The sequence below is a fragment of the Fistularia commersonii genome, chromosome 18 (assembly GCF_037954325.1).
Source record: "Fistularia commersonii isolate RoL2024-O1a breed Wild chromosome 18, RoL_Fcom_v1.0, whole genome shotgun sequence".
NCBI classification, from domain to species: Eukaryota; Metazoa; Chordata; class Actinopteri; order Syngnathiformes; family Fistulariidae; genus Fistularia; species Fistularia commersonii.
The window spans coordinates 15,304,355-15,323,609 of NC_141301.1; the positions used below are offsets into that span (position 1 = coordinate 15,304,355).

At 48.5% G+C, this 19,255-nt stretch overlaps 1 protein-coding gene across 2 annotated transcripts in view; it reads left to right on the forward strand.

Annotated features, from left to right (window-relative positions):
• Window positions 1-19,255, forward strand: part of esamb (endothelial cell adhesion molecule b) — a 49,216-nt gene that overhangs the window by 24,806 nt on the left and 5,155 nt on the right. The window contains exons 2-5 of one of the 2 annotated variants that reach the window (XM_086164061.1): window positions 14,088-14,233; window positions 16,047-16,248; window positions 16,605-16,760; window positions 18,592-18,636. In XM_086164061.1, the coding sequence (XP_086020187.1) occupies window positions 14,088-14,233; window positions 16,047-16,248; window positions 16,605-16,760; window positions 18,592-18,636 (549 nt within the window). The remainder of the gene's footprint in view (window positions 1-14,087; window positions 14,234-16,046; window positions 16,249-16,604; window positions 16,761-18,591; window positions 18,637-19,255) is intronic. The other variant, XM_086164063.1, reaches the window with a different exon arrangement.

A 19,255-nucleotide genomic window follows, 5' to 3' on the forward strand; every position in this document is an offset into this window, starting at 1 on the left:
TTTATAGGTGTCCACAATGTCCACATCAGTACCCCTGATGGTGACCGGATTCAGGTGGGTCCTTTGTTTCCTGAATAAGTGTCATATTAGCGACTGGAGTTGAACGTCTTCTCTCTCCAGTCATCTGGATGTAACGTCTCCGGTGCAGCAGAGAAACCGCTCATACCTTCAAACGCTTTTGGAGCAGAAAGCAAAGCAACCAACAGTTGGGATGTGTAGAATCAGTTTGGTTGGAACATCTGAGCGCGCAGCCTCGAGAAGAAACGTACCTCCTTGGTGCAGACGTCTGATTCGGTCACAGACGTGGTATTTTTAGCCTCGACGTGCCCCTCAAACATCGTACTTCTCCTGACATTTGCAAGGTTTATGCTTCAATCCACAGCCTGTTCTGAGAAAAGGGTTTCAGGGATTGTGGGAGCTTCAGCTTGTTTACGGCGGGGAGCGAAACGTGGGCGAAGGTCAAATCGGCAAACGAGGTCATCGATGGGATCGGTGGTCGAACGTCCAGCGGCGTGAGACGCTGTGTCTTGCTGTGTCCGACCAACGTCTTCCTAAAGTGTAGAATGGAAAAAAGAGAGGCGGCGAACTCTCTCCGCTGACCTTTGGAGCTGGCATTTGTACCGGGGTCGTATTTGAACCCCGACGGCGACGCCCCCTTAGCTCAATCGTCACTGTCAGAAGACTTCAAAATCACGACGGCGTTCTGTCACTGTGGATGGAACTCGGCGACCGGCGGAAACCCCGACGTTCTTTCGATCGTCTCGTCGGCTGCTTTAGGAGAATATCGAGTTGGCCTGTTGATTTTAGGTGTTTTAATGGTCGCCTCACCTCAGCTGTTGCCGGGCGACCCAGTTCTGGTCATTTGAGCCTCCATCTCTTCAGATAACGGTTGCTTTTCGGACGGCCTTCGCACCGGTGACCTACTTCCAAGCAGGCCGGTTATCTCCTCTCCCGGACATTGACACCGCAGGAGGGGAAGAATTGAAATCTCCCATCCAGACTAATTTATGGGGATCTGCAGAGAACCGGTTGGGTTCGATCTTTCCCCAATCGCTTTCTAGCGCCACTCCGGCTAATTTCAGGCAGCTTCGGTCAACCCAGCCTTCTAATCTCCTGGTGTTTTGTTTGCTGCTGGCTCAGTGGCGTATAAAAATTGTCAAGCTGACCCAGAGATTTTGATTTTTTTTTTTTTTTTTTTTTTCCCAAAGCATCATTACAGTTTGTCCGGGGATTATCAGCCGCACTGGATAATCTTCTCCTCTTCCATAAGGTGCCGAATAGCAAAACAGTGAATAAAAAGGTGCGCCGTCAGTCAACAACTGCGTTATCCTTTTTTAAAAAAATTGCCCGTGACAATGTTTGTAGATGAAATGGTCGATGCCGAGGCAAACCTGGCAAGATCGACGCAAGCCGTTCCGGATGTCGGCAAGTCTCACCGGAATGATTCTCGACGGACGAGTTGCCCCTCGAGGACGACTCGCGGAGGCAGGTTTTTTCAGATTTCGGGACGTTCTATTGTCCGATACTTTTACTTTCCAGCCGTGCAAGGAATCGCTTTCCCGTCTGTCGTGTTTTGTCCAGTTTGGACGGTTCTGTGGCTGCAGAGAGGAGCTCAGAAGATTCCTGCCAGAGGGCTTCGACCCGAGTTACTAACAACTAACACACATATTCAATACTGCAAATAGAAGCTTACGTGTCCTCTGAACGGATTAATCCGTTTCTTTTTTTCCTTTTCCTCGCTGTCATTCAGCCCCTCCGATGTGAATGTCGCAGCCCGTGGTGCCGCCGGATCGCGGCCTGCCGTCGCATACGTATCCCAGATATTGGTCACAGCGGCAGGTCAAAGCTTGAATGAGGCCTGTCAGCAGGATCGGTTTTTGACATCGCCGGCATGATATCGGTGCAAAAACCCGGTCCCGTCGGCTGGAGCAGATTAAATCTCACCTGGACCTTCACTAGACCCCTCGTGTCCATTGCTGAGTCGCATTTTAGGTGGTTTTTAGGTGGCATTTGGGCTCTCGGTCATCCAGGTCGTGGTGAATTCTTATCTAAATCTTCTTGTCTTGGCGACTGGACTTGAATTTCTTCCCTTCAAGATGTTTCCACCCTCATCCCAGGGGTTTCTTCCCTTCTCTTGACCTGTGGGGAGTTTCCCAAAATAACTGCCAGGGCTTTGAGTGGGTCTAGGCTACCCGACCAAATCAGAAACCACCAGGCAGGATCGTAGAACAGGAGGAACAACGGACAACAGAACATCGTCATACCATATGTTGTTGGTGTTTCGGAGAAACTCCGGAGGGTGTTCAACAAACATCGGTACATTTCAAACTCCACAACACCCTGAGGCAAAAACTGGTGCACCCAAAGGACCAAACACCCAGGCACAAGATAGAGAATGCGGTGTCTGCTGTCACTGGCACTGAGGATTGTGATGACGTCTTCACTGGAGAGACCAAGCAACCTCTGCGCAAATGGATGGTCCAACACAGAAGAGCCGCCGCTAACAGGACAGGACTCCACGGTCCACCTGTCCAGATTCTGGCCAGAGAAGACCGTTGGTTCCAGAGCGGAGTCAAAGAAGCCATCTTGGTCAAAACAGAAAAACCATCTGAACAGTGGAGGGGAAGCTTCAGACACAACCTTTCACAGACGAATAACGCCGTACTGGAGCAACACCAAGACAGACCAGGACCTTCTGCACCTTCCAAACAACCAGCAAAGATCCACCACTAGAAGCAGCACCAGGTAACTTCCACCTGAGCCTCAGTCCGTGGGATCCAACAGGTTTCACTCCCTTGTTTATCTACCTTTTAACATCCGGGTCCCTTTGCCCCCAACAAACGGCACCCCCGTTGGCACGACAACCCCCTTCCACCTGGCTTCTGCCCATCAACTCCTCCATCGACATAGTGAGCCACCAAAACCGTGGCGGAGATATTCGCTCCCCACAGGTCAGGTCATTAGCACTGAAGAAACCTCTCTGATGAGGTCTTCGAGTGAAGAAATTCAAGTCCAGTTGCCGAGACGAGAAGATTACCTCAAGAATTGCCGAGTAGCCGCGAGTGAGACGATACCTCATCAGCTCTAATCAATAATCAAATTACCTTATGGGACATACAAACGATCGCAAAGACTACAGAAAGGAAACCTTGTCTCTAATTGACTTCTACTCGTGTTCCAGGGACTTCAGCTTTCAGCGTCTGCAAACATCCATCAACGCGATGCTGACGTTCCCCCGGCCGCCGGCTTGTTGCTGACCGTGCTCTTAGACCCGGAGAAAACACTTCCACGGCGGGGGATCGATAAAGTGTCACATTAGGACGTTAATGCACATCAGCCGAAGTACAGCCGGAGCGGCGTTCGCCCAACAAATCGTTGTTCGTCGTTCGCCCCGTTTCTACTCGGTTTCGGTGCGTCTGAGAAGCAACCGGCGGTTGTCGATCTAAATTATTCAGTGTTTAGAAAAGTTAGGAAACTCTCCGAAAGGCGCGCGTGTACGTAATAAGGTCGCTTTTGAAAAACGGTTTCTTGGGAATGTTCTTCTTTGACAGAACAACCCCTGGGGGATAGAAATGAAAGTCAAACATTAAGAATTTTCCTTTTAGAATTGAGATTGAAGTCGCTGAGAAGGAGCCGTTTCGTTCAGGTGTGGGCGAAGCCGATACCTTCGCCGCCGCCTTTGACGGGTCAATAACCTCGGATGGCCGGGCCGTATCTCGCCGCCGCAGAGCGGGGATGAGGATCATCAGGCTTTCGGCTCTGACCATCTCTGCCCTTCATTCTCCTGCATTTAAGGATTTAAATATTCACTTTAGGTTACAGTTTGAGCTTCGCGGAGGATGTCCTCGGAGGAGAGCGTGCCCTTTGGCGATGACATCATCTTTTTTTTCCTTTTTTTTTTCTTCCCATACGGCGTATTGTAAAGATATGCAGCGAGTTCCATCCACTGTGTCCTATATAATGTGGAATGACGTGCTATTATTAGGGGGTTTTAAATATTGAACGGGTCGGCGTGAAGGAAGCGAGAGGTAATTAATGGGTCGTCACCTGATTCTACCGCTTATGATAAAGATCTCATGGTATTCGGTTGCGTGTTTCACTCTGATCCGAAGACGTGCTTTTAACCAGATTTAAACATGCGTCAACTCGCCGCGTTTGAAAGCGGCCGTGCGCCCCGCGGCTTTCACGCGTTGAAGTGGAAGCCCCGCCGTCAGAGCACAACTCGATCGAAGAACAATGATTTCGAATGAAAAGCAGTCTCATGGTCCAGTTTCAGACCTTCATCCTCAAGTCAGGGATGGATAGGATCAGGAATGAGTCCTCCAGAGGGATGGCACATGGTAGGTGACTTGGAGGTCAGAGATGGTTGGGACGTAGAGGGATGGTGAATATATTCGTAGACGGATGCTGGAATTGGAGGTCTAGAGGAAGACCAAAGAGAAGATTGATGGACGTCGTGAGAGAGGATGTGAAGGTAGTTGGTGTGAGAGAGGAGGATACAGAGAATAGGGTTAGATGGAGAAGGTGGATTGGCTGTGGAGACCCTGGAAGGGAAAAGTCCAAAGAAAAAGAAGAATTTGTCACAGGGGTGCAGGACATGTATGACCATGACAAAATGATGACTGAGATGGTTTGGACATGAATGCTCCTCTGCTCATGTCCAAACCATGGTGAAGAGAGTTGATGTGAGAGAGGAGGATGCAGAGAATTGGGTGGAGAAGGTGGATTGGCTGTGGAGACCCCTGAAGGGAAAAGCCCAAAAGAAAAGGGAAAAGCCCTAAGAAAAAGAAGAATTTGTCACAGGGGTGCAGGACATGTATGACCATGACAAAATGATGACTGAGATGGTTTGGACATGAATGCTCCTCTGCTCATGTCCAAACCATGGTGAAGAGAGTTGATGTGAGAGAGGAGGATGCAGAGAATTGGGTGGAGAAGGTGGATTGGCTGTGGAGACCCCTGAAGGGAAAAGCCCAAAAGAAAAGGGAAAAGCCCAAAGAAAAAGAAGAATTTGTCACAGGGGTGCAGGACATGTATGACTGAGACAAAATGATGACTGAGATGGTTTGGGCATGAACGCTCCTCTGCTCATGTCCAAACCATGGTGAAGAGAGTTAATGTGAGAGAGGAGGATCCAGAGAATAGGGTTAGATGGAGAAGGTGGATTGGCTGTGGAGACACCGGAAGGGAAAAGTCCAAAGAAATAGAAGAATTTGTCACAGGGGTGCAGGACATGTATGACCGTGACAAAATGATGACTGAGATGGTTTGGGCATGAACGCTCCTCTGCTCATGTCCAAACCATGGTGAAGAGAGTTAATGTGAGAGAGGAGGATCCAGAGAATAGGGTTAGAAGGTGGATTCGCTGTGGAGAAACATGAAAACAGCAGTTTGTACTGTTTTATACTGTAATTCTTAAGTGACACAGTTCTTCCAGAGCCGGCCGTACGCCCCGGGGCTTTTACGCATTGACCTCGGACGGCGAGGCCAGAAGCCTCGTCCGGTAATTCCTCTCCGACGGGAGCTCGGTGGAAATCTGAAATCAGATCACTCGACTTCTTAATTGCGTCCGCACAGCATTAAATCCCCTCGGCGTCCCAAAGGCGGCGGGGCGGTCGGCTCCTCGCCCGTCGCGTTTGACCCCGGACTGGTGCGTCGGGGGCCCTGCCGGCCCTCGACCCATCAGCCCAGAGAAACACGACAGATCTGGGAGATGAAACGGCAGCCCCTCGCCCCCGCCGCCGCACTAATGGGTTATAAATATCTTCTTCAAAGACGCCAGAGTGTTTAAGAGCTCGGCTCGCCTTTCCTTCTCCGCCACCGGGTCCGTGACGGACAGCTGGGAACGTCGGGAAAACGTCGACCTCCGGCGCCAGAGGCAAGTCTTTCCCGACGCTTCTGGAGATATCGCATAAGACTCGACTCTAGCGTGGAGATGGAAACCTTCTCCCTCCCCGTCTTCCCCGACGTTGCGCTACAATAGAAGTCTTTGTTTTCCCCACATAAACACCTATATCCCCTGTGTGGGGTATTTGCATGTGATCAAAGCATCAGCCTCCCTCCTCCGCCCTCCTTCCCCCAAGAAAACCCTTTTTTTTTCCCCTTCTTTCTCTATTTCTCCGTGTTTGCTCGTCTGGCGTTTCATGTTTCATCCAGTTCCACGGGGCCGGGGCGGCGGAGCCTCGCCGAGAAATGAGAAGCGCTCGGCTGTAAACACAGAAGAGCGCGAGCCTCGGCTCTTGTAAAATGCATAATCACGCATGTAATTACAAACAGGAGTTGAAGGACAAACGCAAAGTGTGACCTGCACTGTTACAGACATCACAAGTGATCCTGATGTGTGTGTGTGTGTGTGTGTGAAGGCGAAGACATACCCAAAAGGTGGTGACCATAAAGGTGCTAAAAAAGGTCCTCCCGCGTTGAAGTCTGACTCGTGGCTGAGGAGCTCCGAGCCCGACACACAGAAGATGGGATGGGAATGAAGTGACGCTAAAAATGTGGAGCTTCAGAGATGTTCCAGGAAGCTTTGGTTGTCTTATTTCACGAGGCTTCTCTTAGGGTACATTAAAAATAAGCAAAACGTGATCGAAATTCAATGATTTCAAATGAAAAGCAGTTTCATGTTCCAGTTTCAGACCTTCATCCTCAAGTCAGGGATGGATAGGATCAGTAATTAGTCCTCCAGAGGGACGGCACATGGTAGGTGTTTTGGAGAGAAGGTCAGAGATGGTTGGGATGTAGAGGGATGGTGAATATATAGGTGGACGGATGCTGGAATTGGAGGTCTAGAGGAAGACCAAAGAGAAGATTGATGGACGTCATGAGAGAGGATGTGAAGGTAGTTGGTGTGAGAGAGGAGGATCCAGAGAATAGGGTTAGATGGAGAAGGTTGATTGGCTGTGGAGACCGCGGAAGGGAAAAGCCCAAAGAAAAAGAAGAATTTGTCACAGGGGTGCAGGACATGTATGACCGAGACAAAATGATGACTGAGATGGTTTGGACATGAATGCTCCTCTGCTCATGTCCAAACCATGATGAAGAGAGTTGATGTGAGAGAGGAGGATCCAGAGAATAGGGTTAGATGGAGAAGGTTGATTGGCTGTGGAGACCCCGGAGGGGAAAAGCCCAAAGAAAAAGAAGAATTTGTCACAGGGGTGCAGGACTTGTATGACCGAGACAAAATGATGCAAATCTGGATGAAAATCCAGAAGTTTTTTTATTTTTTTGATAAAATAATAAATACATTTCCAAGGTCAACCAACAACCTCGCATTTCACATCCGGTCAGTCACTCTGGTGTATAACTTATATTTCATTTAAAAAAGGCTCATCAGATCGCTCACACCCATCAGTTGTTCACATCGACGCTGCGGGAGGAGTTTCTGCCTCCTGATCCCCAAACTTCACCTTAACACAGCCATAACATTCAAATTCAACTGTTCAAAAATTTTCGCCGTCTTCCTGGTCTGAAAAGCGTGGTTGGGCTCGGCTCGCTCCTCCTCCCCTTTGCACATCTGCTACGACCCTAAGCCGCTACTGTAAATACAGATTTGAAGCGTGGCCCGTGCAAACCGCAAGCGTGTGTCCGGTTTGTCGATGGGAACCAGAGGGCGTTGTGTGTGCATGTGTGTGTGTGTGTGTGTGCGAGGAGAATCAATTTAAACACAATCAAAAGTTAAGAGGGATTAAAGCTACTGTGATGAGATAGACCTCTCAAAATGGTTTAAAATAGCTGCAGAGATTATACTAATGTAATCCAATTTAAAGGAGCCTTCCCCAAATATTTATTATTGAAGCACCATCTGTTTGAAGCCTGCAGGGTCAGTCCAACATGCAGTTTTACACCAACAAGGCTATTTTGTTGTCCTACATTCCTGCCCGTCTTATCTGTGAATAACCCATTTTTCCCGTCCCACTCGTGGCCGTTCGTTCGCCGCCGTCGTCGTCGCTGACGTCGGGTAAATCTGGGACATTCGGACGCCGGTTCGGCGCCCGCTCCCCGACCTGTGACGGTCAAGGTCGTCCCGGTTCCCGTAGCTTAAAGGCGCTCGGATAATAACGTTTTTCTTTTTCCATCTAGTTTATCGGGCGGCGACTCCGGATTTTCCGATTTTCCGAATCGGCACCCGTTTGGCAAAGGTCGTCCCGGAATGCGGAAGGACAGCAAAGAAGGACTCGCTTAAACCGGGAGTAAACCAGCCGGGAGAAGGAAACAAAAACAAGAAAAACAGAGCAGAATTTCTATGAAATAATTAATTGAAGAGAATCCTGAAGACTGTTGTGCTGCCGGCGTGCAGCCGTCTCTCCCGGGAGGTCGCCGCCTCCGATTGGCCGGGCTCCGTTCCACTGTTATGTCGTCGTGGAAGAAGCGCTCACGTCGGAGAAACGGTTAATATATTAAAAATCCCCTTCTCGCGCCATCAGGGCGTCGCTGCGTCTCCTTCCGGCTCCGGTCGTCCACCGGAGGCCCGGGAGCTGCGGGGCTCTGAGCAGGATCTGCACTGGTGATCCTCGAAAACAGGATTCCTGCGCAGAACGCTGCAGCTCCCGGAAGCTCCCGGAAGCTCTGCTGGAGGAGGCGAGCCGGAGGGAGGCACCGCGACGCTCGGATGGGATTTGTTAAGATGCATATATAGATATATATATAGATGTGCAGACAATATTCTATCCATATGGAAAAGCAGAAAGAAGCACAGTCTTCTCTGAGAGACGAGCGAGCAAAAGTGTCTGAGCGCAAGATCCTCCTTCAACATGTCGCATACATTTGCTGTTTTATTATGTGATTTACTTGTTTTTATTTTTTTTACCTACTGATGTTACCGTCTTGTAACAAATGTGTGTGAGGAAGAGTGTAGAGGAATAAATAAATGGATAAATAAATCAAACAGTGAAATAAATAGATTGATAACTGAATAAATAAATACTTAAAAAAATAAATAAAAATATTATTAAATGGATAGGAGAATAAATAGATTAATGATTAATAAATAGGAACATAAATAAATAGAAACATAATTACATAAATTAATTGACAAGTAAATGGAAAAATAGAAACGAATCGATAAATAAAAGTGGTAAATAAATAGAAACAGAAATAAATAAATGAAAAACCTAATTAAATGCATTACTAAATACATATATTGATAAATCAATAGATCAATAAATAAATGAAAGCCATTTTCAATTAAAGATTGCAGGTTTTTTATGATAATAACTCGCCTGGCAACTGAAGTCATCTGCTGATTCCGTTTTTGTTTTGCAAACAAAAGATAGTGATAAGGGATGATAGGTGTGAACACACACACACACACACACACACACACACACACACACACACACACACACACACACACACACACACACAGAAATGGAGGAGTGGTCCAGGAGATTCAGTGGGAGTTCAGAAAGCTTTTCAGATGTTTGTTTGTTATCGTCCTCTTAAGAATATCTCATTGTTATCGAACTTTGCAGGATTTACCGTCTCTGCTAAATAGAAGACCTATTTCTGTGTGTGTGGGAAATCTGAGCCGGGAGCGTAAAGGATATTTGATTTCAAATTACTGCTTCGTGCACTTGTTGCGGTCAAGGGAAGCGGAGGAGTGGAAAGGTTCGGCGGTGAATATCCCGCCGATGGGTTCATAACTGCATTCATCCCGAAACCAATTAGCGCCGTTGCTAGAAATGAAGCAATTCGCCGCTTGGAGTTTTTCCAGGCGCAATCGAGTGATCACACAGAAATGCAATTAAGGGGCTCCTCGTCACATGGCTCGATGGTTGTCTATATCTATCAGCTAATTACAGAAGCAGTTAATGGGTTAATCTGTGTAGTTTAACCCTTAATTATACAAGAAGGTCGCAGAAACGCAGATATTGGAGCAAGATGGAGAAGAAAGTGGGATTTCAGCCGATTTTTACATGAAACCAGCGGGAGGCTCGTTATTAGCCTCTTGACCTTTGACCTCGCTGTGAGTTCATGCTGAAGTTAGGCGCCCACCCTGCTAGCGGGTCAAAGCGCCAATGTGTGTGTGTGTGTGTGTGTGTGTGTGTGTTTACACAAGTGAAGACTAAGCCAGCCGTAGCTTTGGCTCCGGAGACACTCACATGAGCGAGGAGACATGAGTGGAAGCGGAGATTACTTGGTGAGATAGAGCAGGGCTTGTTAAAGAGGACGGGTTTATCTTCACGCAGGCCCACATGGCTCCCCGAGGGAGCCGCGCTCTTTATCCCCTCGCCTGATCACACCACGCCGAATTAACGGGAGAATGCCGGTATCAAATAGGCAGGTGTGTGCGGTTGGAAAACGTCACGGGAAAAAAAAAAATAACGCAAGCTCGGTCGCGTTCAACGCGGAGAACCCCCGAAGGAGCGGGTTTGATCTGCTCACCGGCCTTCCTGTCCAATCCTGGGAATGTGCTGCCACCTGTAGACCGCAACGTGCACCTCGTCCTCTCCTGACGGCGGCGATTCCCCCGCGAGCGCGCCGTCCCGTGGACCTGCAGGACCAATAGCACATTGTTTATTCTAAAGAGGGGAATCCAATTAGCAGATACAAAGCGTGGCCTTCGGCGAGGCGGAATTAGGACGCGGTCGATTGAGATCCGCGGCATCGAATCTTCCATTTATCTGCGGATTCCATGACTTTTTTGACTCTGCGGGGGATTTCTGTGGAATTCATAGCCGTATATCTTGAACACACACACACACACACACACATATACCACAGATGGAGACAGCCATGGATTAGGGAAGATTTTCCGTCTTTAATAAACAATTGAATGACACAGTTCTTTCTGTGGATAAACCTGCAGAGTGTAGAGCGAGGAGACGGCGGGGCATTATCCGACCTCATCATGGAAATATGGAAGCGTCGCTCACAATCACGGCGAGCGCACGCTCTCCTTCACGCCGGGAGACGGCCCTCTTATGGACCAAATCCCATCCGTCGCGATTGCGTTTCTGCTACAAGATATCTTAATCGGGATCAAGCGTCGGCGAAGCCCTTCGCCCACGACGGCGCCCTCGTTCCCGTCCAAAGACCTTTGTCTCGACATCCTTACGTAATTGCGAGGGCGCGGCCGCGCAGGTTCACCGGACGGTGAAGCGGCAATCGCCCATCCGGCCCTGACCGGATTCGATTTCTGCGTTTTTCCTCCCGGTGTCGAGAACGCCAGCCGCAAAGCCCGAGGCGGCCGTATGGATATTAATCTCACGTACCAGTAAATGTTTTGGCCGCCGCGATGACACGCGCTGTGATTCCACCATTTTCCTCATGTCTCCATATTAGGGTCAGGAGTGTTTCGATGACCTGGAGGGTCAGATGCACCGTGAAGATCTGCAGAGATGAAATAAATAAAAGCACATTATATATATATATATATACATATATATAACCTTTATTTATACTTCAGGGTCGACAAGTTTACAAGCAAAGCAGAGCACAGCACAACAATAAAATGAGATCGAATTAAAAAACAGGAGATAAACTAAAAACAGGTGAAAATGAGATTAAATTAAAGACCGTACGGAAGCAGTGGATAAAACTCGAAACAAGTAAAAAATGAGATCAAATTAAAAAGTACAAGGGGGTGGATAAAACTAAAAACAAGTACAATTGGCAGTACAAATTAAAAAAACAGTAGATAAACTAAAAACAGGTGCAAATGTGATTAAATTAAAGACAGTACGGAAGGAGTAGATAAAATTCGTAGATAAACAGTAGATAAAGCTAAAAACAAGTACAATCGGCAGTACAAATTAAAAAGGCAGCGTGAGGAAACGTAAATGTAGCGCAGAGGACGGCGTACAGCTTTAGGAGGTGCAAAAAAAAAATTAGCAAACCGGAAAGTTCGGCGAAGACTCGGCGGCAATGTGTTGTTTTGAACTTTAATCATTTTCGTTTTTTATGTCACGCTGCTGTGACAGACATTTTAGTTTATCTTGTCTTTTAACAACTCTCCTTTTCTCTGGCGTCTCCCTTTTGTTTTCGACCTGCTCTGATCATCTGGTAGCCAAACTAGCATATATAGATAAAATGCATCGCGGCTATTCTGCGTCGTCCCGTGTTTTCCGTACGCTCTGGTTTAAAACTTCCGACACGCGACAGGCTCGAAGGCAGATGGCGGCACATCCGTGATGACACGTATAGCGACAAAACCCGCTAATGGTAATTTCGAGGATGTAAATGCTGCGTGGTGGACGGCGGCGGCGGCGGCGTTGGTCAAAGGGACCATGTGCCGCATCATATCCATGACCAGCTGAGCTCTTTTGCTCACGTGAGGTGAGAGGATTGAGCCCGGGATTGTTTAGGGATTAGTCAACAGGATTTAGCAGATTCAGAAATTAAGGAATGGGAGCGGCGGGGTCACATTGTCCCAAAAGGAATAAGAAAACACTCCTGGCTGTAAAATTTTAAACTCAGTGAACGCCGCCCGGGGTTTTCACATATAAGCGCGCTTTTCCTCCCCCGCCGTCCGTGCACGCCGATAACCCTCCCGGCTGCGCGCCGCCGCCGCCGCCGTCTGGAGAAGAGGGAAGGCGTGTCCGGACCCGGACAGATGTGGAGTTCTCAGCGGCTCATAACACACCCCCTCCTCTGGGCCGTCCCCTCCTGCGCCCGACAGCAGCTCCGTGCTCACATTTCAGTTTTGGCGGTCGTGGGATTTGGCTGCTGCGGCGGCGGCGGCGGCGGCGGTGGGTTTTCCTGTGCGTGAGTACGTGGAAGCGGAGATTCAAACTGGATACACAGACGGACGCAAACTGCTGGGATCAGTTGATCCAGCTCCAGCTGTCCGGCTCAGGGGACTGGGCGCCCTGTGAGTTGGACGTTCCTTCAACTTCCTTTTTTTAGCTTCGTCTTTACATTATTGGTCGTTACTTCTCGGCCTGTAATCTGTATCTTTACGTCGCAACCTTAACTTCAACATTCTGAGCGGTTTGCTTGTGTAAAAATGTGTGTGGTGATTAATTTAGATTAACTAATCTAGAATTCATTTCTGAAACAGTGGCGATGACGAAAAGACGGGAGGCAGGGCTGGAGGTTGCAGAGATGAAAATGTTGAGGTTCTCTTTAGGAGTGACCAGGATGGAGAGGATCTGGAATGAGTCCTTCATGTTAGATGTTTTGGAGAGAAGGTCAGAGATGGTTGGGTCATGGGCAGAGGTGAATATATTGGTAGACGGATGCTGGAACTGGAGGTCTAGAGGAAGACCAAAGAGTAGATTGATGGACGTCGTGAGAGATGATATGGAGGTGGTTGGTCTGAGAGAGGAGGATCCAGAGAATAGGGTTAGGTGGAGAAGGTGGATTGGCTGTGGTGACCCCTGAAGGGAAAAGCCCAAAGAAAAAGAAGAATTGGTCACAGGGGTGCAGGACATGTATGACCGAGACAAAGTGATGACTGAGATGGTTTGGACATGAACGCCCCTCTGACCCCTGAAGGGAAAAGCCCAAAGAAAAAGAAGAATTGGTCACAGGGGTGCAGGACATGTATGATCGAGACGCAGTGATGACTGAGATGGTTTGGACAGGAACGCTCCTTTGTTCATGTCCAAACCATGGTGAAGACCTTGTTAGAAGGTCGCTGAAGGTGGAGCCGTCAGGCAGAAGGTCGAGAGGAAGACCAAAGAGAAGGTTGATGGATGTTGTGGGAGAGGAGGATACAGAGAATAGGGTTAGATGGAGAAGGTGGATTCGCTGTGGAGATCCCTGAAGGGAAAAGCCCAATGATGAAGAAGAATCTAGAATTAATTTGGATGCGTTCACATGCTCGCCAAAGAATAACCTTCTCACCTGCAGAGGTGAGGCTGCACAGGTCGCTGCCTCGTCACCCAAAGTCCAAACCTCTGGATTTCATCGTAAGGTTTCTCTGTTTCTTGCCAGATGTCTCAGATTCTGCTGCTTTTGCACGATCGTCCCTCTTCTGTCTGATTTTCATATTTTAACGCCCGCTCCTTCATTTCATAAAGATACCAGATACCAGTACAAGATACCAGTCCTGGTGCGGCCGACCTTCTCCACCTCCGTCCGTAGGAACAAACCCAGAACGGCAGGTCTGACCTCCTCTCGTTATCTGTGTGTTCGGCCTCCAGGCGACACCCAGAAGGTGGAGATCCCCAGGAGCGACATCGAGGTGGTCAAGGGCCAGATGGTGGTGCTGCACGCTTGGTACAGCCCGCACTCGGAAATCTCCAAGAACTCCGTCATTTGGCATTTCACCGGCAACGAGTCCAAGCAGGTGAGTAAGGAGGAGGCATCTGGAGGCTTCGGATCTCCTCTGACGCGACGTCTGATGTTCTGAGAGGAGCGATTTTGTGTCTGGCTTTTAAACAGGGGTGGTTTCGCGGTTCGGGGGATTTTTCCGCCAAATTCAACCATTCAGCTACAATGCGAAACGTCACAGATGTTGAAATTATGACTAAACGAAGCGTGACTTTTGCATGGGGACGGTTTGTTTTGAATCGCACGACACCGCCTCATCCCGAGCACCCATCTAGGGATCTGTAGGGTGAAAGAGATGATCTGCGGAGATTAAGATTTTCGCCGGCGACATGCGCGACGTCTAATTCATAACGGATGGAGGGATGGAGGGAGGAAAGGAGGAGCAGAAGGAGGGACGGGTTTTATACAGCTATTACATGGCGCCACTAATGACGTTTCATCTCTGCTTTCCCCTGCACCTCCTCTTTGCTGCATGAAGCCACACAAATCAGCGCATATGTGTGTGTGTGTGTGTGTTTGTGTGTGTGTGTGTGTGTGTGTGCACGCGCGCCGGCATGCCTTTCCATGATTAATATAATCTAAACAGTTTCAGTATCCGATGGCTGTGAGCTTATCTCAAATAGAAAATCTGCCTGAAATTCAACATGGGCCATCTGCACACACCCGGGATTATGTTAATTTCTGTTATATGTTTATGTTGCACATGGAAAATGCCCGCACATGTAATTTATTTATTTTTTTCTTCGTGAGTTAGTCGGCTGGAGAAAGACAGAGCTGTGGGTTTTTAGTCTTTAAAATGACTCATTTAAATCAAGCAAATCACCATGGGGGTTCATTCGGCTGACCTTCGGTGTGTCGCCGGCGCCGCACATCGGTGACCCTCTCGCTTCTTGAGTCCAACGTGTTCGGGTTTCTGCAGATAAATCATTCATTCAGTCATTCATTCATGCAACAAGTAGAAGAACGCAGGGTCTTTCTCAGGCGGTGAGGTGCAGTCGGGGGAGGCAGGAGAGGCTGTGCCTCGCTTGCCAGTCTTGGAAAGAAAAAAAAATGTAAAATGAAAAAAGAATTAAAAGGTTGTAGTTATCAGGGATTTGCACTGTAAAGGTATTTTTCATTTAACGTGACTAGTTTTAGATTGTTTTTCTTTTCAAAATAGCTGGATTTTCACATGTACTGTTTAAATACTGAGAAGAGGTGTGCGGTGAGGCTGCGGACTGTTGTGCCTCAACGTAGATTGCGCAATGATGGCCGACTGTTGGTACGCCGTCAGGGTTCACAGCTAACTCATGCTTTGGAGACGATTGAACGGGAGGCCTGCTGATTCCTGGTCCTGTCATTGGACGGCTCCACGCTGGAACGCCGGACGCCAGTGAAACACAAACACCAGTGACGGGCAGTCAGGGGAGGCAGCGGGGGTCGTGCCTCACTTGCCAATCTTGGAAGGAAAAAAATGCAAAACGGAAACAGAATTAAATGGTTCTATTTTTCAGTGATTTGCAATATAAAGGTATTTTTCACTTCATTTCAACAGGTTTCACTGCGAAAAGACGTGCGGTGAGGCTGCCGACGATCGAGCCTCAATTTAGATAGCATAATGACAGCTGACTGGTGGCATGCTCTGCACTGAGACCGTACTACTGTCTCTCTGTCTGTCACCATTTTTAAAAATGTTGAATCCCTTTTGCTATATGAGCTACATTTCCAATGTACAGTGTACATGTGTTACAAGTTTCTTTTGCTGAGCGATCATAAAACGCCCACTAAGTGAGGCAGGCAGTTCTCCTGCCTCGCCAGCCACGAACCTCACCGCGCGTCACTGCTCTCAGGTGATAAACTTCAGCTCCGGCGAGGTCGGCCATGGCCAGAACGAGTTCACCAAGAGGGTGGGCTTCAGCGCCGCCATGCCTTCAGCCAACCTCTCCATTTACATCAACGACACCCAGGAATCCGACTCCGGGCGCTACGTCTGCAACGTCATCATCCCCGGGGGGACGGGCATTTCTGGACAAATGCACCTGAACGTTAAAGGTGAGCATCAGAGGCCGCTAAAAGTTTCGATGGAAGCAGCAGATTTCAGTGGATTTGTACATTCGGGCGAAATAAACACATTCTGGGGGATTTTTCATCCGGTCAAAAAAAAAAAAAAAAAGCGTTTTTGGAGCATACGGCGTCCCAAACTCATCTGCCGTTCGGGGAGTGTTTGGGCTCTGAAGTCATTATGTCACGATCCGGGCAGGACGGGGTCGAAAGATTTACTTGTATTTTAATGCAGTTTGCCGAACGGCTCGTAAAAAGCTCATTGTCGGCGGCGGATTAAAAACCGGCAACTCCGATGAGAGGTCGCTGTCTGGCACGCGTGAACTTGACCTCCTGTTTCTCGCCAGTCCCTCCCTCGCCACCCGTGTGCACCATGACGGGGAACCCGGTGGTGAAAGGCAACGTGACTCTGAGCTGTCAGTCCGGCTACGGAAAACCCGTCCCTCAGTACAAGTGGACCAAGGCTGCGCCCATGCCGGAGGTCTTCTTCTCCCCCATGCAGAGTGAGTATTCCCTCTGGAACGCCGTTTTCAACACAAACTGTAGGTGTTGGCCGCGCAAACGCTTTGGATTCCGGGGAAAAAAAAAAAAAACAACTGAAATGCAGAGAAAGAAGAAGCGGCTAAACAGAAGAATTTAAACTTTAGCGGACACGGCAAGAGATGGCGAGCGAGAAGGACATGTTCAAGAGGCGGATGCAAGTGATCTGCTTCTTCACCTGAAGTTAAGATGCGGCTCACGTTTCCTGTTTTACACTGTGTAGGAATTCCCACCGCATTCTAAACTCCAAGGTAACGCAATCACATGTTCAGGCTTTAAAAAGCTTAATGTGGATTGAACAAAGCGACTACCGGATGCATTTCCCAGCAAAATATTCATGCCATTATTATCTCTACTGCTTATCCTGCGGTGGTGCTGGAGTCTATCCCAGCTGTGATCGGGGTTCACCCAGGATCCATCACCGGGCCGAATGTGGATTTATCCAACCGTTCATGCATCAGGTCAATTCCAGCTCTTCGCTGAACCTCCTCCCAGCCAGACATGGGGAGAACATGGAGACTCCACACAGAAAGACACCCAGCGGGAAACCAACCTTCTCGCTGTGAGGAGGAAACTAACCGCTGCAACACGCTAATGCTCAAATCAACCCAAATCTGGCCGTCGCAACGTCTTAAAAGGTCTGATTGTCTTAAAATAAATAAGTCAAACACGTGCGTTGACCATAAACTACATTTCCCACAATTGATGGCGATCACCTTACCCACAAAGTGACGGCAAGCCGCCATTCTACCGCAGTGTTTCCACATCGATGCCATTTTCAACAAGCGGAATTGAGAAATACAAATAATCTCTAAATGTCAAGGAAGAGAAAGTTGATGCAGATGGAAGGTTGTTTCAAGAAAAATGGGAAGGTTAATCGTCAACGGTTGTCGACCCGGCGACCTCGTTGACACCAAAACAACACTTTTCAAAGCCAAAATGAAAACATGTTGGATTCAACATTAAGGAGTAGTTACGTTTATTTTACATAACATTAAGTTGCATTTATAACGTTACCGTTACACGTGGCCCTTTGAGGGCAACCATGATGCTGATGTGCATACATGTCCTGCACCCCTGCCCTAATGGTTCACTGATAAAGAGGTCAAAAGCAGACTGAGATATTGTTGCATATAATATAAACCAACGGCCCTGCTTGCAAAGATGCGCTGAACCGACACCGGAACAGAAAACGGCAGAAATAATCCTGTATTTGTGAGGGTCTGACGGGAGGACGGCGGGTCTCAGACGCGAACCCTTGAGCTTCACTTTGCAGATATAGCCCCCCGGTGCGACGTGACGTGGATTAAATCCTCTTTAAAAACACCAATCGAGTCCCACGGCGCGCTCGGCGGCGCCCTCGCGACAAAAGCGGAGATGAAAAAAACGCATTTTGTAGCGCGTGTAATTCTACTGTCGCACCGCTCTGTGGACGCCGCCAGGTCATGCGGGCGGAGAAGACGCCATCTGCTTCTAAGAGAGCAGGACTTAGGACCGCCTGAGCCGCTCTGATCTCCACCCTCATCTCTTTATGGCAGAAAAGTCCTCCGGTTGATGCGATGAAAGCCACTCCTCCTGATTGAGCCGGGTTTGTACCCTACAATGACACCTCCTCCCTCCCCGCCACTCTCCACGCTCATTTCCTGTTGACCCGGGAGCCTCCAGGAGCCACAAGTTGGATTTGGAAGCATCTCAACCATCGTCGCCTTCCTTCCTTCCTTCCTTCCCTTCCTCAAATTCATTCTCTGTTTCTGTCTCTCTTTTTACCGTCTTTCTTCGTGCACGAACAAACAGAATGGCGATCGTGCCCCCAGCCCATACTCGTCCTCGGGTACATGGGTAAGGCTTTCCGATGTTTCCCACCGCCGCCTGAACTCCACCCTCTCCCGCAAAGAGCGGCGGCCGCCGTTTCCCCGGAGCAAAGCCGATTTATAGCCGTCCTATGTAGAAAAGCTTTAAAGGAAAATAAATCAACCCAATTTGTTAACCTTCTTATAGGATAATGTTTAATAAGTGATTGCCATCAAAAATGAAAGCTTAAAATAGGCATCAATGGAGGTGTTAATCCCGCTCAACCTTTAGGAGTCACATTCTGCCTGCGCATTCTCCGATTAAATAAATTATAAATAATCTCTTTCAAGGTTGCGCGATCCTGGCTGCGCCGCAAAACCGTCCTCCAATTTTGACTCCTGCAGATTTAGCACGGGTTGATTATATCCTTTAAATCTTTGCTGTCGTTGTCGATTTAGCATTAATTCTTCCTTGTTATTTAGCACCGGAGTCCCCGTGGGTTTGCCCCCCTCTAGCGTTTCAACGCATTTAGATCATCGGAACGTGACCTAGCAAATCACAGCAATTCAGATAATTGCTGCTGTTTCTTCTTCTCCGTCCATCATGTTCACTTGTGCGTTTTGCAGTTCCCGCAGGAACGACTCAGAGGGTAGACGCCGGGCTAGCA